At 37.0% G+C, this 14677-nt stretch overlaps 1 protein-coding gene across 1 annotated transcript in view; it reads left to right on the forward strand.

Annotated features, from left to right (window-relative positions):
• GRID2 (glutamate ionotropic receptor delta type subunit 2) overlaps nt 1–14677 on the forward strand; it is a 673693-nt gene that overhangs the window by 387088 nt on the left and 271928 nt on the right. Inside the window, exon 3 of the mRNA XM_005418132.2 lies at nt 5193–5477. Coding sequence (XP_005418189.1) covers nt 5193–5477 — 285 coding nt within the window. The remainder of the gene's footprint in view (nt 1–5192; nt 5478–14677) is intronic.

Consider the following 14677-nt stretch of genomic DNA (forward strand, 5'->3'; position numbering starts at 1 on the left):
CAGCACCCTGAAGCTCAGAAAGGATTTGAGGAGCAGCCAACAGCATATTCTCAAAATGAACAAGAAATAATAGCTTATATTTCCAACACTACGTAGAAGCTGCCTAATATGCGTTTATAGGGGCTCAGGTGTTTTGACCCTTGAATCAGATGTGTATCCTGGTTTGGATCTGGATTAGTACATGTAGGGACAATGACTTTCTGGAATGCATTAATATATCCGTTAGTACTCTCTTCATTACTACTGTATGCAGTAAACCTGAGGCTTCTATGGATTAGATTTTTTTCCCTGCCCTCTGACCAGACTGTATGTTCCTGGCCATTTGGATAGAATGGAGAATAAATCTGAGTATTCTTCCAGGGAGCCTGTGATTCATCTGGTGGTGAATTGTACAGGCTCCAAAAGAGAAAAAGAAGATAAAAAATGTTTCTGTGGAAAGACTGTATTCACCTTCGACAGACATCAAAGGAAAGGAAAGGAAATTTGGCCTAACTGTATGGAACCCTCCTGGTGACAAAGTCCTTGGAGCATTTTCAAAACATAGAGCAGATGCACAAGGTAACAAACTGTTTATAGTCTCCATCCCAAATCAGAGATATCAGTCATGAGAGGCTTTCTTCCCCAGATTCACATTCAGATAAATAGCTTGGAGGCATTACACTGCAGGGGTAATATGTGGAAAACATCCAGGAGCACTGAGATTGCGATGATGTCAGCTTTGAAGAGGACATCCAGCAGAATGAGGCTGAGGTGCGTGACTGGCCCATGGGACCGTGATTCTGGGAACAGCGTTCAGATGTAATTTTTGTTCACTCAGCATCATCTCAGTCAAACACTGCTACTTTTCTGGAAGGAGCCTGGTAGTTCCTAAATAACAGAAGCTTAAAAGAACTGCAGAATACGTGTCTGGTTATTTAAAGGGATCCTAGTCACTATTTATGCACAGTATTTAGCATGTTCAAAAACACAGTGTTAAGAGTTGATCTGACTTTGTTTAACCATCAATTTAAATGGGAGCAAAATTGGATTGCTATCCAAGTCTTTGGAGATCCTACACTACTTTTTTTCAGTTTGGCTCATCAGTTCACAGTAGATGAGGGTGATGTGTTGTGATTTACTATTAGAAGAACATGGGAGAAATAAGAAAGAAAATTCTCACTTTCATATCAATAGTTAAAACTCAGTAGTCCCTTTTTTTTAGCACATCTTATTTATTCATACATCTGTTTTACAACTTGCTCTTATTTATAGATTTTTTTTTTTGGTGTTTTCTTTCTACATTACGGCAACTAGTAGTTATTTAAGGACATACCATTCTTTCCATTTTAGAGAGAACTCATTTTAGGAACACATTTGTTACCATGGCCATTTAAATTCTGCTTTGCTGGAAATGCTTGTACAAGCTGATAGCCTAGATGTAAATTATTTATTTCCAATTTCAATTGGTTGTGCTCTTTATTTAAAAAAAAATAGCACACTCGCCACAAAATTACGGTTTTTATTTTCTTTAGATGCCTGCCAAACTAGCAAGAGTTTTTACTCTAAAAGATTGCTTTTTTGTTACTGGCGATTGGCCCACCAGCGTTGAAAATTCAGAAACTTTGCATTTTGAAAAAAGACCAAGATAAGCTGGAGAGTTAAACATAATGCTGAGCACATGCCAGCATGTGCTATACATGCTGCATATATATATATGAAATGGTGAAGCATTTTAAGTCATCTTACTGATATTCTTCTTATTCTCTCTATGAAATGTTGAAAATAATGTGATCAGTTTTATTCCTTTAGCTGGTGAAGATGCAGTTGTTAAGAACATCTGCTACATTGTGGTTATAAGGGAGAGCTAGTATTTGGACATCTTCTGTTTAAATGTAGCTTATAGTTTGAATCAATATTTTAGAAACACTATTACTGAACTTCTGCTCTTCCTTTGTTAAATCTGCGATGAAGCTGTGTACAGGTCCATCTGAGTTTGGCATTTCTACAGGGCATGACTGGGGACTATATAGACACAGCAATATTTTTTATTTCTCTACTTGATGGCAAACTAATGTTCCTTGATCATATTGGCAGTAGACTAAACACCAGCTTGAAAATACAACTGACCAAGGAGGTTGTAATAAACTGAATTGCAACAGAGTTTTGAATGCCAAGATAGCATTCAAGTGTATGTGTGTGTGTGTGTATATATATATATCTATGAGTATGTGGGTTTTTTAACATAGATAGGGCAAAGCAAAGCTTGGATATTTCAGGCTCAGGAAAGGAATGCAACCAGGATCTCAAATACGCTTGAACTATAGCTTTTAGTCCATTGGTAAGATGCATTTGAAAGATTTGGAACACTAGGAACAGGATTTAATAGAGCTGGTGTTACTGAGGGAGAGAAAAAGTCTTAAGAAAGTACACAGACCTCAATCTTGTGCTTTTTACCGATGAACTCTTCTGCTGGAAACAACAAAAGTTCTTCTTGGCTGAGAAACATTTGAATGTCATAGATGATATTTTTACATATTACCTAGGCTTTACTTTGTATGTGTATATACTGCAGAAACTATATTTCTGTTCAAAGAATAATCCAGTCAGTCTGACTCACAGGTGAACTCTCAATTCAGGCACTGATTTTCTAGAAAAAGCTGCCTCTCAGATATTGTCCCTTCTCCAGCAGCTAATCTGTGTATTAACTAGCCTCTAAGAGTGCAGGAGTAAGGTCTATTTTAGCATAATTAAGTGCATATTGTCCCAATCCAGCCAGCACAATTCTCATAAGCATATCGTGGAAAAAAGAGACGCCCAGGGAACTTCAGTCCTGAGGCTGTTGTAACAAATGTCATGCAGTGTTAAGGGAGAAGATTTTCATCCTTCATTCAGTTTGTTTGCCAGTATTAAGATTTCGTCCTGTGGAGCTGAATGTTCCATGCTGTTTTCTTCCTCTTCATGTTTCAATAAAAATTTTCATAAAAAGCATGTCTCCCACTTCATGGCATTACAGGTAGTAGTTATTGGGAGACTGAAAGTGTGCCTGGAAATTTAGACATTTTCAAGCAATTTCTAGAATGCATTTTGACTTGGTTATATTTTTAGAAGTCAGGCTTCAGAGACTGGTGGGTCACACCACATATGTTATCTGAACAAGTGACATCAGAGGCAAAAACCTTAATATTTTGTTCCATTAGGCTTTTGAAAAATCTAACATTTATTTTATTCATATAAATTCTATCAATATGTAGCAATATATCAACAGAAAATAGTTTTTTCTCAAGCTGTAGCATTCTCACTGGGATGTGCAACCTAGATATTGCAGTCCATGGTAAAGGAAAACCATATCAAGAAAGAGATTCAGCATCTCCCTAAAAATTTGACTTGACAAGCCTTTTATCTTTGTTGAAAGTGATGATAAAGGACTGTAACAAGCAGCATAAAAGATGAATAGTTAAGATTGTTTTGAAATGTTCCAAATTTTAGAAACTTGTGAGAGCAATAATTTTTGTCCCATTATCAATCATATTTTATACTTTCCTGAAGAAGGATACTTGAAATCATCAAATATGTATTACCTTTAACCTAAAGTCCAGAAGCTGAGCTGTGTTCAGTGTGTAACAGAGAGAACACTTTATCCTAAGCAAAAAACACTTCGAAATCTCTGTGTGGGAATGCTGTCTCTCCCATATTTTTCTGCATGAAGGAATTCAGAAGAGCTCCAATGGACAAAGCCTCAGCAGCAGCCTCAGTAGGGCCTGGAAATACAGCTTTCTATGTTCCAGATCTCTCTCTCTTAATGAAAACAATGCTCTGGCTTTAGGAGAAGGTGGTTCTCAGCACTCCTGACCTCTGGTGCTGTCCTTTGGCTTCAAAGTCAATCTCTATATGGGCCTGATGTGGAACTCCATTCCTCACACTGTAAATATTCCCATTGAGATCAATAGGTGTGTTTGCAAAATAAAATATTACTCATGGTGAGTAAGAGCCATATGATGTGAGACAACAGGTCTGGCACTAAAATATGTTTTTATATTTTTAGGTGAATATATTCTCACATGTGGGTTTCTTGTTTTGGCCTGCACCTGTTGTGTGTGCAGAATAGTCCTGCAGAAGAAATAATTGTACAGTTTAGTATTAGATATTCATATGGAAATACATATTGGTTTTTACCATCCCATTACTCATTTACATGTGTAAATGCAGGTTAACTGCTTGTGTAATTTTGCCAGTGAAAAACTGACTATTTAAAAATTTAGCCTTGGTTGTGTTCTGGGGATTTATGCTACAAGTCCATATTATTTCTGCATTCAAGCTCTCCAGCCTTTTAGAAACATAGTATAACCACTTGACTCTGATTCACAAGGTAACCCTTCAAAATCACAGACCTAATGATTATAAATTTCTTTGATATTTAGTGATTGCATCAACATTTTTCATGATAAACACCATTTTATTAATGTGGATGTCACTGGCATTGTACTTAAGGCTGTCTACTGTAACTAATAGGACCATTAGTTAGTTTTAAGGTGTTACATTTTGCAGTCAACTTCACGTCTTTATTAAAGACGTGAGGAAAGTAAATGTACAGAAACTGTTCACTGACTTTTGAAAGCATTTTGCTATTTATAAAACTAGCTTGGGGGCGAGGGGAAGATTGTTTGTCTTCTAAAGAAAAAGAAAAGTTTGTGAGATATATACATATATATACCTCTTAAATCCCAGAATAAACTTTTTTTCCTTGGACAAGTTAATGCACATAATGCCATTCAGTTGTCATCAAAAGTTGACAGCAAGCCTAAGCTGTTATTTCAAGTTTTCCCTGTATAATGCAAAGATACTATTATTCATGGAGCTGTTGTGCTAGACTTTGAAGAGTGCTTATCTCCTTGGGTGGTCACGTTAATTCTGTAGCCAAAATCAGTTCTTAGTGGTTTTGGGGAGATTCAGTGATGGGTCTCATTTTTAATGGAAAATTCATTTCTGAATAGGACAGGACAGTCTTTCAGTTTAGACCGCAAGACACCTCAAAGCAAATAGACTACCTTTGTGATTTTGATGAATTTTAGATCTGGATTACTCAATATGAAAAATGTACCCATATTTTCCTTGATTGGACCTGCTGTGTTTCAGCTCCCAGTGTATTTCACCAGCAAAACTGGCTGTGTGCACTGAACCTCTTTCACTCCTGATATCTCTGTCTTTTCTTACAGCCTGTGACCTGATGAACCAAGGCATCCTGGCCCTTGTCAGCTCCATTGGGTGCACGTCAGCAGGATCCCTGCAGTCTCTGGCCGATGCCATGCACATCCCTCACCTCTTCATCCAGCGCTCCACGGCAGGAACGCCGAGGAGCGGCTGCGGGCTCCCCAGGAGCAACCGCAACGATGACTACACGCTCTCTGTGCGGCCCCCCGTCTACCTAAACGATGTCATCTTAAGAGTGGTCACAGAATATGCCTGGCAGAAATTCATTATTTTTTATGATAATGACTATGGTAAGTATTTATTTATCAGGGTGATTTTTGTCAAATCCGTAATCCTGTTGAAAATTGTCACATTACAGCTTTATAGACTTCCAATAGATTATGTTTTGCTTGTGAACATTTATGGTTCTAGCACCATTTTACAGCACCTCAGAGAGATCTATTTCTAAAATCCATCAATGTTTACAGGTTATTTGATAATGTCTTTATTAGAGTTAGCTGATATATTAAGAACATATGTGTTTTTCTCTTCTACCCATGTTTATGAAGCATAAAAGTTTTTAGCAAGCTCTCTTGTTTTTTTGGACAGTAGAAACAGAAAATGACAATTCAAGATGCAACATGTAAGCTTTGCATTCTGTAGATTTGTTTATTGTGTGGTGAATGTCTTCTGTTTGTTGGCATATACTTTCTGGCCAGAATCTGAAGTGATGGTGAATGTAGGTCAGAGGTTTGGCAAGAACAAGGTGCTAGTCATAAATATAAAACATGTAAAAGAAGTTCTCAAGAGTGAAGAAGTTGAGGAGGAGGAGGGCTTGGACAAGACAACATTTCCTCTGTTTTGAGTTCATTCAGTGTTCCTGAAAGGTGCTGAATTGGTGTTTTTTTTGTGATAGAGTAAGTGTGACACAGATGGCAGTATCACAAGACTGCACCATCCAGCTCAGTGAATCAGCCAATTTTGGCCCAAATATTTTTTACAGCTGACAGGAGAACTGGAAGGATTTCTCTGGTAGGCTGCATTATCTAGCAAATTTAACAATCTTTATTTCTGTGAAAAATTGCTTTGCAACCAGACCTGTTTTCTTCACATGCATCCAATATTCATAAGTAATCATGACTGGCTTGGATGAGCATTTTAAAACTTATGTTCAAAGTTTAATCTTTAAGTTATAGAAAAATGCTCACTTCAGCGATTTACTGTGCATAATATCTGGTTCATTCAGGTCAGGTGTTATTGATTTTTGTTCCCTGCCTACATAATAAATTCTTAAATTAGAAGACTAGAAAGTGATGAATAGGAGAATTCTTCTCTATAACAAAGCAGCACCTAAAAGCACCAGCCATGGGATAAGGAACACACACACACAAAACCCCCTAAAAATAAAAATAAACAAAAGACCCTAAAAAATCTCACAGCAGAGTATTTTTGCTCAGAAATTATGAGTTTGTGTATTTAACTGCCAGGTACCTATGAAGACAACTATAAACTTTTAATTTAAGGGGTATCTTTTTAACATGTATTTTTGAGTTCAAAAGCCTCAAGCAAATTTTATAATTAATATCTTTAAATAATTATATTTGAAAATACTGAGTTTAAATTATTCAAGTTTCATTTTTTAATTTAAAAATACAGTTCAGACACCATGCTCTTTTGTCCTTGCTATCTGGGTAAGAACTTCATAATGGTGTGACTTATGTAACACAGATGCCAGCCTGCCTGCAAGGAATTAGTTTCAGAGCAATAGCTCATTCAGTGACACATCATCTGCAGGTGTGACCTGTGGCAAATATTTAGACTCTGTACCAGCCTCTCTGGCATTCAGAACTCAGTAGTCAACAAGTAATGCCTTACTAACCAAGACAAGCTGGTAATCTGACTCTGATTAGTGATCATCATCCCAAACATCAGGAAAAGGTGCAAAAAACCCCCAACATTCTGCATTTAGTACATACTGAGCAGTCTGTCCCCTTTCTAACTATTTGTGTGGCTTGGGCATTTTTGGGGGGGGTGTAGGTTGTTTTTTTGGGGTGTGGGATGTGTGTACGTAGTTTGGAATTAATACCATGGATAAAATTATTTTAAATGTAAGCTGATTTTTAAATTAACCTGTGACTCAGAGTTGAGCTATTAGCTGTGCAATGGTATTTCTTTAGACTGCATCAAGCTAAATACTTGATTTCAACAGCCATCCTAGGGCAACAAGCCATTTCTGTATTCTTTTGCTTCCTACTGTTTCTTCATAAAATCTTTATAAAATTTTATAAAGATGCTGATTTCATTGATGGTTTCCCCCTCCATTTTTAATAACAAAGAGAGCAGAACTTTGAGATGACCACCTCTAGCCTGAGGCCTCTCATTCTTTCCTTTGGTCATTGGCTCTCAATTTCTTTTTCTTGCTTATGCTGGAATGCCCCTCTAATCCTTTGCTACCCTGTTTCAGATGAAACCATTACGTTTCACCATTAGATTTCAAAACCACTGTGTTTTGCCTGTTCACAGTCCTTTTACCCAGTTTTTGATCTATGACAGCAGTTTTTCACAGACACGATGATGTTTTTTGATTAGTGGCCCCTAGAGAATAATCTTGCCACATTGTTATAAATATTAACAAATTATATCACTTTCTCCCCTTTTCCTGTTATTTATTGATAAACTGAAATAATTTCTCATATGTTAGCAGTTCGCATTTTGTCTTCCTGGATTCTCTATTGATGAAAGAAGAACTAGCACAGAGGGAGGGACAAAGAAATTAATGGTATGAAAAGAGGAACTGGAATCACTTTTTAGTGGATTACAGAGTGGATGTCCGAATTCAGTATTTACTATGCTTTGAGCAGCAGGTTGGACAGTATGATGTCCTGAAATTTTATCCAACTCTAATAATTCTGTGATGTTTGAGAAAACCACTCTTTAGATGGGTCTCTGGATGTGGAATATTTTTATGGAAGAAAGCTATTCAAGCATCAGTCTGAATTTTTAAAAAGAGAGTTGGCCCAAGAACTCCAGAAGACCCTGAGAAAGGGAACATGGCCATTAGCTTCTGTGCCTATTTTAGAAAGAAGTCAAGACTAGGCATGCAGATGTGGGGCAGAGGTCCAGGAATAATTCATCCCTTTGGTCAGCATCAGTGCAGCTAAGGGTGGTTGCAATTTCCTCTGGGAGATCCCAGTCCCATACCTCAGCTTGCCTGAGGGGTTCTGCTACAGTAAGATGTATTTATTTTCTCAGCTCATACAGACCTAAAATAAAAATCTTGCTAAAAGCTTTGCTCAGTGTAACTGCTTGCAGCAGTTACTATTAGACATTTTAATAGAACATTTAGTATTAAACATTAAAGTAGGTGGGAGTTTGATACCTGCATTAGAATTGATTTCATATTAGGAAGAGATTATTGATATGCTGTGCACAGCTGTCTGCAAAACTGACACCTGTGCAAGCAGCAATTTCTTGCCCTGGTGATATTGTTCATGTGCAGCAATGATTCCTGCTCCAGGTGTGTATCATAGCATGAAGTGGTGTCTCCATAGCAGTAAATGACACTTGACGAATAATGGGAATATAGATTCTGGTGTATGTTCATTTTTTTTGTCTCATTGTTTATGTGTTTTTCTAAGTTAGAAAATGTGAAAGCGCTGATAGACAGATTCCAGCAACTATCAGAATTTCACTACTTCCCTTTCCAATAAATTATTTTGTGTCATCATTTAATTTAATTATTTCAAACAAAATACTTTAGTTGTATTACTGAAATTATTTCCAGCAATAATTTTGCTCTGTGGAAGAAAATGAGCCTTTCATATTTGAAACAAATTTTCCTACAGTAAAATTAGGATCTTATCCATAGTACATACTGCGCTAAACTAGTTGCCTTGCACATTTCATATAAGCTGCAAACATTTATGTGTCAATTTATCAAAATCAAAGGTTTTAAATCCTATCAATATATTTGCTTTTGAATTTTATCTTGGAGTCTATCATAGATTGCTTTTCATTATCAGAAATTATTTTATAATGGAAATGTTTTCTGGCAATCTGAGAACAATATCCCCTATGTTAATCCTACTTAAAAATCTCAAGTTCTTATTTTGAATGTAAGTAGATGCGTATATTCAGTTTTACTGTTTTAACACTACTGTACTAACATCTAAATCTTAGAAACTTCTAGTCTACTTAAAGGTTCTTTACTGATAAGGAAAGTTAAGTCTTCAAAAGAAGCAATTCTTTCATTAAGTCATGACTAACTGGATGTTGTAAAAGTGAGGTAGAAATGCATTTCTGAAGTAATTGACATCTAAGTTTTCAAGTTATGTTTCTTTTCTAAGAAATTTGATGATAGGCTGACTATTTTAAGACATAACAAATGACACCTTGGTAATTGTAAAAAACCTTATTTTTCTACTGTTGACTTTGTTACGCTAAGTAAAGACTCCAGAAAAGCCATAGTCTTTTCTAAGTGGTAGAGCCTCCCCAGTAACAAATGTAAGGCCAACAGTAGGAATTAATGAGTGGGGATGTGAGAAAAAAGAATATCTTCAAGTGAGCAGGTTTAGGTAATTGCTATATTTAATTTACTATGATTGTATTTTTAGTGTATTAATTCAGATGAACTCTTGAAAATCAGAACAAGTTGTCTTTTCCCTAATCCTTGCCTTCTGCAAGCATGATCTAGAGCAAATGCCAGTGCTATCAGTCCCCTTGTATTCAGTGTATTTTGTTCCTTCTGGTAAAACAAGTTAGGGCCTGTCCAGGACATGAAATCTGATTTTGTTTAAGAAAATTTAATACATGGATATTAAAAGCACTCAAGAACAATTTTGCACTTCTTCAAAGGCTATTAAAGAGAGTCTTCTTGCAGAGATAAAGAGTAGGCAGCATGAAATGCAGCAGAATTATGCAGCAGACTGATGCCTTTCTCAAACTGCTATTAAAATTACTATCCACACAGTATGTAGAAGCCAAATCATTTAAGCAGCCAAATCAGCTCCTACTCAGTTCATTCTTGACTGCTCAGCTCAATGTGTAGGATCACCGTGCAGAGGGGGTTTGCGCATCTCCTCCTCACAAGCAGATGTAGAGACTGGGAAGCTCCTTCTCTTGTCTGAATTCCTCCTTAGAAGCATCAGCACCCTTTCAGTGAAGGCATTTTGAGATTGGACACTGTAAATGTATAACTTATCCCTTTGGAAATTGCCAAGTTTGGATTTATAAAAAGAACCGCTGCCATCTGCAAACATTTTGAGCAAGTTTGCCAAGTTATTAATCTTTATGGTTTCAAGTTCAAAGCAAGCAAAATGCAGTTTGAAACAGCAAATCCTACCTGATCCACAGACTGGCCCATGACAGTGGCCAGTCACAGCATGAAAAAGACGCATTTCGTGGAATGAAATAGTCATTTGAGACCAGAATGTGTGAGCCCAGGCCATATGGGCAGAGTGATTGAGCTGCAGTCCCAGCACACTGTTGGGTTTTATCTCTGTGGTGTATCAACAAAGGAGAAGCTTTTGCAATTCGTGTTTTACTCTCGGGCAGTTTACAGCTCACTGTATTTTCCAGGAAGAAAATGTAGATACTTTTCTGTAGTAGTAAATTCTTTATGAAGAAACCAGTCAATCACTGCAAGAACATAGTTGTGAATCTCGTGCAATTTACAGTGTAGGTATCTCTGCATTTCTAAGATGAAAGACAGGAAGTCGAGCTGTTTGGAAACATTAATATTTAATATTTTGTTGCTGCTAAAGTAGATATATTCTGCAAGCTTCCTCTTGAAAGGCTGAGGGAATAGAACTTTTTCTGGAGATTTAATTTTATCTTCATCCCAATTCTTTTATTGTGGTGATATTAACATTTTTAAACCCTTCTGTATTTTTTATTAAAAGAAAAAAATTCCTTTTTTTTTTTTTTCTTTTAATATAAAATAAAAATCCCACTTCTCTTTCCCGGTTTTTGGCCTAACCTTGTGTATTTCATCCCAGCATGTTTTTGATATGCAGCCATCACTGGAGATCTATGAAATATTTACTGATTCCAGAACTAAGATATCTTTCCTTACAGTTTTTTGACCTTCCAACTAGTACTGCAAATATTTGGCAATGGGTATTTGCCGTTCCCTTAGGCGTTATTTTAATTTTAACTTTTGTAAAGAAGAGGAAAAAAACAAGCTTTAAGGCTATGAAGGGGATTTGCTCTGTGAGGCTGAAGGAGGCATTCCCATAGGAAACAGAAGTTGTTGAAGAAGTAATTGTCAAGACTTGGCTGGAGCAGAAGGGAGGATGTTAGCAGTAAGACTTTAGTGGAAATCTGTCTTGAAAAACTTCCTCATGAATCTCCCTTCTTGCTCCTTTATCAAATACAGGGGTTTCAGATTATTTCTGCACAAGGAAAGGATGAAGGCAGCAGGGTGAGGGACCTGGCCAGTAGAAAGTGTCTCAAGCTCAGTCTGAGAGAGGATTTTGGAGAAAGAGACAAAATAAAATAGAATCTTAAGGAGAGGGCAGTGACATTTACATTACGGAGTAGAGTTGAGCCTAAGTAAACAAGTCCGTGAAACTATGAAGATAAAAGAGCATTATCCCCATCCCTAGCCCAGAAAGGTAGTGGTTTTCAAATAAATTTGAAAATTTAGAATTGGAGTGCTGTTCTTGAAAGATCCCAGCAAAACAAGGGTTATACCTGAAATCTGAAAGGCTGAGCTGCTTGCAGAAAGGCTACCTCCTGCATTTTAAGAGGGGTGATATTCTGAGATGATGCCCATCTCTCTGTATGGGCCCCAAATTCCCAACATTTCCTTTAAAATCAGTATAAAATAAGTGGTCCTGTGGATCACTTTCCTGCACATATGTTTTCCAGAAATAAATATGATGACCACTGACATAGATGGGCTTGAAACCATAACATTTTCTAATCGTTTTAAGTTTTAATGCAAGTTTAATAAAGCCTCATAAAAGAATCATGCTCTCTTTAATCGATTGCAAATGCTTATAATTACCCTGAGGCTGTTTTCAGCTGCTTGATGACTATAATATTCTCAAGTCTGTCTCCAGACAGTCTTAAAACTGTTTATTACTCATCTGGCTCTTTGCCAGCTTCCCGTACTCATTTGCTTCACTGTGCCTCAATAAACATATAATTAATTCAGGCTTATTACTGAACTCTTTTTTTTCCATTAGTATTTTTTACGTCATTCAGTTAAGGAAAGGAGCATTAATTTTCATCTGTGTAACTTTAGTGTGTCAGGTGAGAACTTCTGTCACAACTTGCATTTGCTGATTGACTTTACCACTGCAAATTGAGTACTTCATTTGGGCGACCCTAAAATGATTCACCTTCTGAATTATTCTATAAAGTTTCTCTAGTGGAAAAGTGGGCATGCTTCTACTTTTCAGCCACAGAACACTTGGAGGAGTGTATTGCAGGAACTATAAGGGAATATGTCAGAAGATTGAGTGTTTGTCACTCCCTCATGTTGCAGGCCTTAGGGAGGGGATGAGTAAAGTGTTCAAAGGTTTTGCCTGGCACTCCCATCTTGTGTTAGCAAGCTGGAGCCAGAATAAAACTGTGGGTGTTTTCCTAATATCTGTGCAGTGGGAAAACTCTGTAAATGAGGTATTGTGGTTTTGCAGAGGTACAAGATTTCATTTGTAGATGCAGCCTGCATCTTAAATAAATCAGAACAGTGATTTATTTAAAGATTAATTGAATACCTGAAGCTTGTACTGATATCTGCCACTGTTTGCTAAGTATTTTTCAACTCTCAAGACATTGCTCTGTCTTCTCAGAAGTATTAAAATTAAGTTGGTAAGTTTATGATTTGGCAGCTAAAGAAATGAACAGCAATCAAATTACGAAACTTTTGAGAGAAGTAATTTTTGCACATTGAATTGATGAAGTTATATCACCATTGGGGAAAAAAGCATGAATTTGGCACAATAGCATCGTAAATGTCAACTAATATAATAAATTGAAAAGAAAACTTGTCTCTGAGAGTTTTAACCAGTCAAGAAAAAAGAGCAAGCAGAGAGACAGGAAAGAGCTAGAAAATATTTATAGCAGTATTCCTAAATCTTAGCTTATCAGCTTCACTTTTGTAGGTTATGTTTTTCACAGCACCAGTTCACTCATAAAATATTCCTCTTTCTATACTGTAAAGTTTTAATCAACTGGCAATGTTCTTTCGGAGGAGATTGATGCAGAGTCAGAGAAGAGTTTGTCTTAAGGAAGTTTATAACACACATGCAATCATGGAATGGCTTGGGCTGGACGGGGCCTTAAGAACCATTCAGCTCCAATGCCCTGCCATGGGCAGGGACACCTCCACTAAACCAGGTTTTTCACAGCCTCATCCAACCTGACCTTGAACACCTCCAGGGATGGGACATCCACAGCTGTGGGCAACCTGTGGCCATACCTTACCATCTTCAAAATCAAGAATTTCTTCCTGATATCTAATCCAAATCATCCCTCTTTCCTTTTGAACTCATTACTCCTTCTATCATTATAGTCCCTGGGGTGGAGTAGTCCCTCTCTGGCCCCCCTGTAGCCCCCCTTCAGGTACTGGAAGGTTGTTATGAGATCTTCGCACAAGCTTCTCCTCTGCAGGTTGAACCCCAACTTTCTCAGCCTGTCAAATATTCACAAATTATTCACTGCAAGGACATTCCCTTTGTTGTTCTTTACTCCATTTCCCTGGAAGGGGATGCACAATTCCTCATGCTCATGAGGACCAACAGGGGGATAGCAGTGACTTACAGGGAGAGCTGGTCAATTGTACAGACAGACTTATAAAAAAGATATATATACATATATATATATCTCGTTGCTATTTAATAAAGACCTTTATCTACACAGAAATATAAAGTTCTCTCGCACAGGATTTACACGTAAATTTTTAAGTTTGGCGTGACTTGAAGGCACTAGGCAGGGAAAATTCATTTCTTTGCAAGAGGTTATTTCACTCAAAGGCAACCCATAGAAGCCTTTTGGAAATCTCTAATGCAAACTGTAGTCAAAAGGGAATTGATTGAAGAGATAGAAAGCAGATTATATAGTCAAAAGAGCATGGATAGAATGTATTGCCATGTCAGCCTTCATGAGTGATCACAGTCTGACTTCCTTTCTATTTTTTAAGAAGTTACAGTAACAGCAGATACTCTGAAGGATTAGTTCTAGCTTCATTCTTATTTATCTTTTTAATTCTTTGCTTTTTTCCTCTTTCTTTCCAGTCAAAAAAAAAAGGAAAAAAGAAAGTCAAAGGAAGCATCTTGTGTCAACCCTCAGTAAGGTTCAAAACTGAAGTCATGCAGGATTTGAAAACTGCAAATGTTCATATCTTTCCCCCAACACAGACTCAGCTGCTCAAGACTATCTGTATTGGTTTTGCTTATTTAAAGGATAATTTCTAATAAGTCATAATGTGACACCAAAGTGGTTCATGAAAATTACATTTGAACCAACCTTTAAAATAGGGATTACATAGACATTTCATTTAGTG

Source organism: Geospiza fortis, unplaced genomic scaffold (assembly GCF_000277835.1).
Source record: "Geospiza fortis unplaced genomic scaffold, GeoFor_1.0 scaffold11, whole genome shotgun sequence".
Taxonomy (NCBI): Eukaryota; Metazoa; Chordata; class Aves; order Passeriformes; family Thraupidae; genus Geospiza; species Geospiza fortis.